At 46.2% G+C, this 11,271-nt stretch overlaps 1 protein-coding gene across 2 annotated transcripts; it reads left to right on the forward strand.

The window, feature by feature from the left end:
- The first annotated feature begins 1,498 nt into the window (after window positions 1-1,498).
- LOC123045865 (transcription factor bHLH153) lies at window positions 1,499-5,963 on the forward strand. 2 transcript variants are annotated; one of them, XM_044469089.1, is made up of 5 exons: window positions 1,499-1,801; window positions 4,742-4,978; window positions 5,056-5,121; window positions 5,228-5,347; window positions 5,506-5,963. In XM_044469089.1, the coding sequence occupies exons 2-5, from the start codon at window positions 4,793-4,795 to the stop codon at window positions 5,629-5,631; spliced, it is 498 nt and encodes a 165-aa protein (XP_044325024.1). In that variant the 5' UTR covers window positions 1,499-1,801; window positions 4,742-4,792; the 3' UTR covers window positions 5,632-5,963. The 2 variants fall into 2 exon arrangements, with proteins under 2 accessions (XP_044325024.1, XP_044325023.1); XM_044469088.1 differs by having other exon boundaries at window positions 1,508-1,801; window positions 4,739-4,978.
- Window positions 5,964-11,271: the final 5,308 nt, after the last annotated feature.

Raw genomic sequence — 11,271 nt, forward strand, 5'->3', positions numbered from 1 at the left:
GTTGCAATTTTTTTTGCAACAAAGGTCTTGTTGCAGGAATACGGAGAAGAGGCCAGAGATGTTGTTGAAATTTTTGCAACAAGGGTCTTGTTGTAGGAATACTGAGAAGAGGTCGGAGATGGTCTTGCAACAAAGGCTATCTTCAAATGCAGGTTTTGCAACATGGGTCTTGTTGCGGGAACACGGGTCTTGTTGCAGGAACATGGGCGGGTTGAAGGCGGCGCCGCGCTGGGCACATCACTGTCGGGGCCGAGGGCAAGGTTGTTTGTTTCTGCAACAGCACGCTTGTTGCAGGAATTAATGAGGGGGCAATGCGGGGTGCGAGCAGTACGACAGCTAACAGCGCGGGGATCCAACGGCCATCGACGCGGCGGATATTTTAGAATCATCGGCCGATGGACGCGTAGCAGCTCCCTAGAATTCTTAGAAACTGTTAAACTCTGGGTCGTTCTACTCCAGACAAAATTGAAATGCCTTCTTTCTAGGGGAGTGAGTATAAAAGTTGAAATAAACCCGGGAAGCCAGACAAATATTCGTAGATAGAAGAGAAAAAGTAACAATACACGTGACCCTCTTTTCTTTCCGGAACCATTCCAAATTGCTAAATGCGGCAATGCGCGTAGGCGCCGTAGCTTTTGTCAAGAGCGGCACGCAACGCCTCCTAGCTACCACACGTCTACACACCTATCCCATACGTATTTTTCTTGTTCGACGAAAGACACCACCAGGCTGTATACACATCGCTGTACTGCGTCGCATACCCCAGCCCGGCGGTATTCTACCGCACACCGAACGTGGACAAGTCGCCGGTCGACGATCCCGCCCGCGGTGCATGCAGAAGAACACACCTGGTGGCTGGCGACCGCCGTCCCTTTCGGCGCATGCAGCCCCGCACAAATGTCACCCGCACGGCGCCCCCACGCCCGCACGTCCTCCGCTGCGGCCTGCGCGGCGCGGCACGGCACCGCACCGCAAAGCGAGAGCGAGCAGACGGGCCCGTTTGTCCCCGTCCCTCTCCGTGGGCTGGGCAAATGGCGTCACCCCCTGAGCCCTGTCCTCTCCTGCACCCCTCTCCCCCGGTCACGCCTTTGGCCCCATATCCTCTCCCTCTCCCTCTCTCCTCTGGATATTAGCTGTCATGGAAAGTGAGGCGAACGGACAAACCGCTACACGCACGCAGGCACGCCATCCTCGGGCGACCCAGCAATTCCACGTCACCTTTTCTGCGGCCTTTTCGCTTTGCTTGGTGCAGTCTGGGACGTGCGCCGGAGGATTTCGTGAGAGAATCCATTTCCGCAACGTCCGTCCGTCGTCACGCTCGGACAGATAGCGCGCCGCTGTTCTAATAAAGCATCCGTTTCCTTCCTTGTCTTAGAAAAAGTGAAATCTATCTATTCTCAAAGAAAAAAGAAAAAAGAAATCTATCTATCTATCTATCTATCTGCAGCGTACGCGGCCGCTGCCGCTGGCCACCACCCGCTCCCTGCCCGCGTCTCTCTTCTTCTGTATATATAAATGCTCCGGGCCTGCCTGATCCCCAAATGTCCCCGGGCAGCCCCTCCCTTCCCACTCCTTCCTTAAACCCCCCATAAGCCTTGTTCCTTTCCCTTCTCTCTAGCTACTCTTGCAGTCCCGCTCCTCTTCTCCAGGCCTCTCCGGCTCCAAACACAGACGGCGAGGAGCGCCGGAGCTAGCTGCCGTCGCGGCGCGCCAGTGCCAGTGGAGTCGAGTATCGAAGCTGGAGAAGTGGAGATAGAGCTTCCGCCCCCTCTCGGCGTTGTTGATCAAACTGCCTCTGCAGGTATGACCCCGGCAGCTCTTTTAATCCAAAGAACCTCACCAAGCATGATGCAGTTATTAGTTACTCCAGTTAACTCGCTATGTTCGTTTCGATCTCTTAGTTACTTCTCTTACTGTACGAGTAAACTACCGAACGCTAGCTAGCTGATGAAGCTAACCATACGGAGACCTCTTTTTCTTGCTTGCCTGACTTGACCATGGCGCCGGCTTGAGACTTTAAGAGCATAGCTGCCACACCAGCCATGGTGGTCTTCTTACCATCCGTTCTCTGAGAGAGAGAGAGAGAGAGAGAGAGGGAGAGCAGACGGAGGAGCAGGCGGTGGCGTGTGTATGGCGCGAGCCACAGACGCGTACACGTACATACGTGTCATCAGGCGCAGCGGGAGCGGGCGAGGGTCTCTCTACAGCTGGCTCCTGGGTGGACATCTAGCTACGTCGGCGACCGGATTAATTAGACGTGACCCGACCCCGACCAGACCTGCGCTTAATTAAGCGCCAGGGTGGTTGATTAGGCGCCGGATATATGCACACGAACATAAACAAACGCCCCGGCCCGTGATTGCGTCGCGACGAGGGAAGTACGCAGGAGCATTGATTACGGCTGGTAGACCAGTGACAAAACGTACTCTTATTACAAACAAACAGTAATAATAGTTAAATAAAAAGGTACAGCAACAGTGAGTGCAGTACTACGGTACTACCATGGCATGGAGACACGAGGGAAAGCCCTACCGCTCGAGCGCATGCATGCTAGTAGTTGACAAATTCGTCAATCATCTTTTCTGTTACCAGCATCGCATCATCGACGGGACAAAGCGTCTTGTCCTTTCTTCTTTCCCAGCTTCCTTCCTTCCACACTTCACCCACCTGCCACCCACTTTTTCTCGTCTCATCTCATCTCATCTCTCTAAGGTAAACCAAAGAAAAGTGTACCAAGCCATGCATCCATACAAAGCCCATAACATCTTTACAGCAAAAAGTGAAACCAAAGCTAGCCACGCCAGTGATACGATAGAAATCAAAGTAAATTTCCCTAGTGTAAGCAGTAGGAGCACACTATACTACTACTAGGGTTGCCTTACTGCTTTCCAAATGGAATGGAATGATCAAGGCTGGTGAGCTAACTTTGACAGGGTCCAAATAATAAGCCCATTGCTCCTGTACCTAGTCAATGGGCCTGTAGCCCGATCGAATCCCCGGAATGGTGCACAAATGGAAGAGAGCCGCGGGTACAGCAATGCCACTGCATGCTGGCCACCCTGAACAATATATTAGCTGGCGCCTTGTTGTCTTGCTTCCCTTCCCAACCGAAGGATGGGACCCCCTAACTGGCCGGGACGTGATGACGAAGTGTACTCCTATGCTATGCTACCAACCTATGTGGTACTCATACTACTGGTTGATCATCACAAGCCAGAGGCTACACGCGCAAGGACATCGATCACGTTTGTTTTTACTGTCGGATTGATCATTAAGTTCGTTGCCTACCGCGTTTGTACACATCTTGTGCTGTAAAGTGTATACCCTCCTAGTATTATCGTACACACGTTTTACATTGTTATTATTTTTGCTGCCTATGCTACCCCCTGCCTATGCTACAGTAGTTTTTAATAATATGTGTAGTTACAATGAAATAAATCGAGAAACTATAGGTAAACTGCAGCGATTCGGTGCCCAAGTGCAAACATCAATCATTGAAAATAATAACCCCAAATACTCGAATGCATGATGTGCGTGCAAAATTATTCGAGGTGGTCGCGGCCAAAAAACTTTGAAAATATACACTATTTGGGCATGCCATTTTTTCTATAGCTCCTCTAATGTCCAAACACCATGAAAATTTAGACGCTCCTTACGCACTAATGCATCTTCGATGCCAAAAATACATTTTTGTTTTTACTTTTTTTAATTTACTGTTTATCGAGTGTAGATGAGCCCGGGCGCAGACTTGAATTACCTTTAGATTACCATTAATACACGGGCTTCCGTTCATTTTTAACACATGGTGGACCAACTGTGTTAGGGCTATTTCTAACAAGATGAACATCATATTGAGTGCCCCTCAAAAAACAAAAACATCATATTGAGTTTCATGCATGAGACATAATTAAAACCGTGTACTGTGCACAATATTCTTCGTATCACAGTACACATGCATCTGTAACCAAGTGCTCATGATATCCCTGCAAGTGCTTTGGACTCGCACGTTATCTAGCGCTGATAGATAAGGATCAAACTAGATTATTAATTAGCTTTGGCCCGGTCTGCTTCCTGATGACGTTCGTTAGCTCCACTCGGAAGACAAAAGCCTCGTAACCTCGTGATAAGGTAAGTAGTATAGACTACGAACAGTGGAATAGTACCATTTTTCTTTGCCCTACCCCTCTGTAACTCAATGCAGTGGTCTCTAACCTTCAGATAAGGGCCAAGTACCCAACTGGCGGCATAAGAAACGGACAAAGTTGTCAATTGATAAAAGATTGCACGCGGCCGCTTGAGAAATGCAAATCGGCAGCCAAGGAATACTAGGCCAGCACTCCAGACCAAAATTTGGATGGAACTTGAGTACCAATCTAGAGATTCCATTTTCCTTGGCACTGTTTGGGTTATAATTTCCAGAAGGGAAACAAAAAGTTTCTGGCTTTCGGCCGGAGAATAGAAGAAGGATTCTTGATGCTCATGATACCTTTGACCGTCCCTTGGCATGCCGTTTCCATTATTGTTACTCGCGCAGCAGTCTAGTAGGAGCTCATATAAAACTAAAACTAAGTTTTGTTTGTCTGAGACTGAAACCAGACACCCTTCTGAATAGATAAATGGAGAGTGATTTCCATGAAACCGACCTCTGAACCAACGACTACACAGTTGTAAAGTCAGCTTTTACTCCAGACCGAAGGCTTAGCTCGTATAGTCATACAGAAACGCTCCTGGTTTTCAGCAGGAAAAAAGGGGCGAACGTACGCATAGCCAGCAGCAGTAGCGGGAGAGGAAGATGATGATGACTCAAGTGGCCAATCACAGCAAGAGGAACCACACCGACAGCTACTTCAGCGGGAAGCAGCAGCAGCAGGCCGTCGCCACCACCGCCACCAGCAGCGGCTCGGAGGAGTTCGCGGGCATGGGGTCCAAGAAGCCGAGGAACGCCAGCCCCAGGGGCGGCGGCCCCATTTCTCCCAGGGTACGTACGGCTAAGTTTGCACATCGACCTCATACCTGTAAATTAGCTGCTGAAGTGATTTTGTTGTGATCAAGCAGGAGAAGAAAGACAAGGTCGGCGAGAGAGTGGCGGCGCTGCAGCAGCTCGTGTCGCCATTTGGGAAGGTATTTGCTTGCTTCTGCAGTGTCTTGCTCACTTCTCGTCTCTGCAAAGCAGCTCGCCTGCAATGAATGATTGTTGATTTGAGCATATTTGGTTGTGAATATGCAGACGGACACAGCTTCTGTTCTTCAGGAGGCCTCGGGCTACATCAAGTTCTTGCACCAGCAGCTCGAGGTTCTTAGCTCCCCGTACATGCGCCCTCCTCCGGCGCCCGGCGCCGAGCCTGAGGTGAGAAAGAGCTCACGCTGTTATTTTAGCCGATCCTCGCACACTATTCTGAAATTCCCTGAACATTCTGAACATGATAAACTCTGACAGAAGTATAAACCGCAGTGTATGCTTTTTTATTTGTACTGAAGAAATGCATCTTATACTGGTCGATGCAGGATCCCGACCACTACAGCCTGCGGAACCGCGGCCTGTGCCTGGTGCCGGTGGAGCAGACGCTGCAGCTGACCCAGAGCAACGGGGCCGACCTCTGGGCGCCGGCGAACACCACCAGGCGCTGCTGAAGCGAAGCCCGAGGCTGGCCTCGACGGCGGCGATGGCCGCACTGCGTGGCAGGGGTAGAATTCCGGTACAAGCGCGCGCATGGCTGACCCAATTCGGTCAATCTCTAACACAATCGTTTCGTTTCGTTTGGTTTCGTTTCTGTGAACATCCTCAGCAGACCCTGTGCTGGCGCCGGTAGTATGTAATGTGTAATCGTCGTGTATAGCGAGACGACGCACCGCCGACCGATCGGTCGATCGGTCCCCGTGGTCGTTGCGTGGGTGACTGTGGTTAACATGGTAGCGTCCTGTTGCTGTCACCGGCTAATCATCAAAATCAGCAGTTCCATTCATGCCCGTCCGTGCTCATCAACCCTTGTAGTACTAGAGAGTATAAACATGCGGTGCATGCATTTGTGCGGGGTGCGATTCTCCGGGTCCCTGTCGCCTGTCGGCGCCATGTTCAGGTGTGCTGAAAAACTGCATTTAGGCGCCCTGCGTGTCTTGTGTCGGCGGATAGTTTCTTAAATCAGTGAGCAGGGGCCAAATGCCATCAGGGCATGTGGTTGATTGGGGATCAATGCTAAAACCAGCATGTAGGTGGTCGGCCTTGTGTCGGTGGACAGTTTCTGAAATCAGCGAACGGAGCCACAAATACTCCCGCACGTGTTTTCAGGGTAGAGGCATGAACGAAGACCGGACCCAACCGGACCCAAGTAGATCCACCGAAGACTTAGTACTGATCGAATCCCGCGAGATTCGTCGGAGACACGCCTTTACATGTCCTTCCACAACACTAGATGCATCACTGAAGCAAGGCTAGACGGGGAAACCTTATTCCATTTTCTGGGAGTCGTCGTCGTCTGGTCTTTTTAAGCAGGACATAAGCCCTAAATGAACTAAAAAAAACCTAAAACGGAGCGGGATCCTCTCATCGACAAAGGCCGGGTCCATCGTTCCTCCATGACCCTACGCCCACCAGAGACGAGGCAGGCCAGCGTCGACGCTACTAAAGGTAGAGGAACCATAAGTTTCTTCTTGGAGGAGGAGGCGGTGGCTGCGTCAAGCAAACATGTCTGCCTATGTATCACTGAAGATGCTATGACCGAGGAACACACCACTTATAAGACAATTAAGCTCCACAAGTGTACGGTTGGTAAGGAAACAAAAAGTAGAAGAGAAAACCTGAAACACGAGCATCATGATCAAAACAAACTCAAAAAACCCGACACCGACCCCACCACCATGTGACCGAAGCATTGGATGCCAATCCACTGTATCAGGAGCAAAAGATATGTTAGTAGCGGTGCGAGGACTCGCGTATTGCGATGTCAATGCTTGATGGCGATTCAAACATGTATAAATTTGTATCTAAAATTGCAAAAATTCAACCATCATTTTCTAAAGTTGTGACGCCACATAACATCATAGCTATGTTTGTAGTACCGCCACTGCGGTTCATGCAACGAAAGCGTCACAATCTCTTGTTACATGATAGCAGAGCACAATGTCCTTCCGTGAGATATTTCATATTTTAGATTGTTTTTACATAACTCATAGAAAAGAAACATAAAATCCGAATAGATTGTATCGTCCATATTCTCGCGTAAAATCAAAGCTCCTCTCTCACTTTCTCCCCCTCCCTCCCTCTCTGGAAGTTGGCATGCATGTTGCATCCCATCCGGAGGCATCAATTACAAAGTTATGAGCTTTTAGGTCCCGTAGAAATCTGTTTGGCATTTAAATCTTAATTATTTTCTGGCTACCTTAATTTGAAGTAAAATTTTCATGTCATCTAAATTTCTGCAATCCAAGAAGCCATAATTTTTCCTTGTTCATTTTCGCAATGTTATCTAAATAGGGTTGTTCTTATTCTTCACTCAGCGCGAAGAATACTACCCAAAACATGTGGTGGGCCAACGACCCATGTAGTGCCTCATGTGCTTGGGAGAACATTTATTTTGGTTTACTTTATGTTTTTTTTATTTCTATCGGACTTTCGTCAATTAAAAAATTATGGGCTTTGAGGTCCCGTAGAAATCTATTTGGCATTTAAATATTATTAGTTTTTGACAACTTTAATATTAATTAAATTTGCCATGTTTTCTAAATTTCTACAATCCAAAAGGCCATAATTTTTCCATGTTGGTTTTCGCAATGATTTCTGAATAGGATTGATCCTATTTTCCACTCATGGGGAAGAATACTCCCCAAAATGTGTTGTGGGCCAACGACCTATGTAGTGCTTCATGTGCTCGGGAGAACATTTATTTTGGCCGGTTTATGCCTTTTCTTAATTTCTAGTGGTATTTTATTTCCTTAATTTTGATTTTAAAGTGTTTTATATTTCAAAAATATTCATGATTTTGAAAAATATCCAACAAAATTGGCATGCATGTTGCATCCCATCCAGAGGCAAAATTATGTGTTTTTAGGTCCCATAGAAATCTGTTTGGCATTTAAATCTTGAGTGTTTTCTGACAACTTTAATTTTAACTAAAATTTCCATGTTTTCTATATTTCTGAAATCTAAGAGGCCATACTTTTTCCTTGTTTGTTTTGTAATGATGTCCAAAATAGAGTTGCTCCTATTCTTGACTCGTCGCGAAGAATACTCCCCAAAACCTGCGGTGGGCCAACGACCCATGTAGTGGCCTGCTATGCTTGGGAGGCCATTTATTTTGGCCGGCTTATGCCTTTTTATTTCTACCGGTCTTTTATTTTTTACTTAAAAAAATCCTCAGAGGCATCAATTACAAATTATGAGCTTTGTGGTCCCGTAAAAATATGTTTGGCATTTACATCTTTATTATTTTCTAACAACTTTAATTCTAACTAAAATTTTGCAATCCAAGAGGCCATAATTTTTCCATGTTGATTTTCGCAATGATGCCTGCGTAGGGTTGCTCCTATTCTTCACTCATCAGGAAGAATACTCCGCAAAATGTACGGTGGGCCAATGACCCATGTAGTGCTTCGTGCACCCGGGAGGACATTTATTCTGGTTGGTTTATGCCTTTTTCATTTCGACCGGACCTTAGTTTCTTTAAATCCTGATTTTATAAATATTTGAACATTTTTATAATATTTATGAATTTTTAAATTTCCAACCAAACAAAAATTATAATCTTCACATTTTAAAAAATGTTCATGAAATCATTAAAATATAGAAAAGTGCAAAAATAAAAACCACTAATAATGAAACCAAAACAATTGTTGCACCCTGTAGAAAATTCAGGATGAATTAAAAAATAAAAATAAACATGCTCTTAGGTTTGTCACTTGTGTGGTGCGAGGCGAATAAGTTAAATGAACTAAGGCGCGTGTGACGCCGTGGTTTGGGAAGAATAGAAAATTGCTACTCCCTCGTGTCCATATTAATTGTTGGTGATTTAGTACAATTTTCTACAAAGTTGTATTTAACTAGCGACAATTAACATGGATCAGAGGGAGTACTAATAGGATGTTCCGTTCTCAATAGAAAAACTCTGTCATTTTCTTACTCCCTGGAATTAAGCCCATGAAACTAGCCCATCTTTATTGGGCTAACCTTCTGATTTTAACTAAATTTTCCATGTTTTCTAAATTTCTGCATTTCAAGAGGACATATTTTTTACTCGTTGGTTTCTGCAATGATGCCTATATAGGGTTGCTCTTATTCTTCACTCACTGCGAAGAATATTTCCTAAAACGTGCGGTGGGCCAACGACCCATGTAGCACTTTGTGCGCTTGGAGGACATTTATTTTGGACGGTTCATGCTTTTTAAAATTTCTACTGGTCTTTATTTTTTTCAAACTCATGATTTCTATAAATATTTGTACATTTTAAAAATATCCAGCTCAAAACAAATATAAAATGTTCACATTTTGTAAAATGTTCATGAAATCTTTAAAGTATGGAAAAAGATCAATATAAAAACTTCCACTAACAAAACCAAAACAAATGTTGCACCCAGTAGAGAACTATGGACGGATAAAAAAACAAAAGAAAAATGCTCTTTTTTTAGAGAGAAAAAAAATAAAAATGCTCTTTTTTTGAGAAATAAGAAAATCGCTCTTAGGTTTCACTTGTACGGTGCGAGGTGAATAAGCTAAATGGACTAGGCCCATGTGAGGTCGTGGTTTGGAAAAAATAGAAAATTGCTACACCCTCCTATCCATATTAATTGTTGCTGATTTACTACAATACTCCCTCCGATCCATATTAATTATTGCTGATTTACTACAATACTTCCTTTGATCCATATTAATTTTCTCTGATTTAGTACAACTTTTGGATCGGAGGAAGTACTATTTTGTATAATGAGCATAGAATAGGAAATTCTGCTCTCAATAGAAAACTCAGTCATTTTTTGACTGGCTGTCCAGAATTAAGTCGAGGAAACTAGCCCACCTTTATTGGGCTAACCTTCTCTACAAGGAAAATGGGCTTTACCTGGAGTGTTCACCCAAGTTTTTCTTTCAACAAGTTCTATGCAATCAAACCAAACCAGGTCCAAAGGAGTTTCCTTATTACCACCCCCTAGGCGAAAACTAGAGTTTCGACATCTTCCGGCGATTTTCACCGGAATCCTATCATCGGTGCTACTCTCGATCGCGATCGACTCCCCTCAACTCGGGCTCACTAAGGGGAATCCTTGAGATCTTTCCCTGCTGTGCTAGTCAGATCAGATCGCGGCTATGGCAGAGGGCAGGGGCTCTCATAGGGAGAAGGGGAAGGAGACGGCGGAGGACCTACTAGCTTGCCTTACCTTGTAGGAGGAGGAAGATAATGACTTTGTGTGGGAGGAGGAGCTTCCAGACCTGATGGAGCCGACGAAGTGGCTGGCTATCGTGAGGGTTCACACACCCAAAACCTTCAGCCCTAATGCACTGTACGGCGACATGAGGGCGGCCTGGAACCCGACGAAAATGGTAGTCTGGAGGAAGATCAGGGAGAACCTTTTTACGGTGCAATTTGGTTGCCTCACGGATTGGAAAAAATCCATGCTAGATGGCCCATGGCTGTTTAGGGATCAAGCTGTGATTCTGGAGGAGTATGATGGTTTCAAAAACCCTGATTCTTGAAAGCTTGATAAGATTGAGGTTTGGGCTCAGATCCATCGTTTGCCCGTATTTCCTTATTGAGCCGGCGGTGAAGGGGCTAGCTTCACGGATCGGCGAGATGAAGGAGGTGCAGTTGAAGCTGCCGGCGGGATTTTTCGGCGAATTTGTGAGAGTCAGAGTCAAGATTGATATAAACGCAAAAATCAAAAGATTTGTGACAGGAAAGAAAGGTGGGGAGAGGGTCAAGTACCAAGTCAAGTATGAGAACTGCCTATCTTCTGCTACAATTGTGGAGAGTTCGAGCATTGGCATGAGGAATGTGGTGACGGAATACATGATGAATCGACCTTTGAGTGGGGTGACTTCTTATATGCAGATAATGTGAGAGCTCGTACAGCAGGGCGAGGTAGTGCTCAATCCCAGAGGAGGAGATGAGGTTTTTCGATAGGGGACGGGAGCAGTATAACCCGAACCAAAGCTGACGCTTCAACGCCCGGCCACCATAGACCCCTGCAGCAGTAGTTGGGTCACAGGAGAGCACACAGGAAGGGGATGGGGAGAACGCGAAGTCCAACCCACTACCCGTAGTGGCGATGGATGTGGCCATGCAGTCA

This window comes from Triticum aestivum, chromosome 2B (assembly GCF_018294505.1).
Source record: "Triticum aestivum cultivar Chinese Spring chromosome 2B, IWGSC CS RefSeq v2.1, whole genome shotgun sequence".
NCBI lineage: Eukaryota > Viridiplantae > Streptophyta > Magnoliopsida > Poales > Poaceae > Triticum > Triticum aestivum.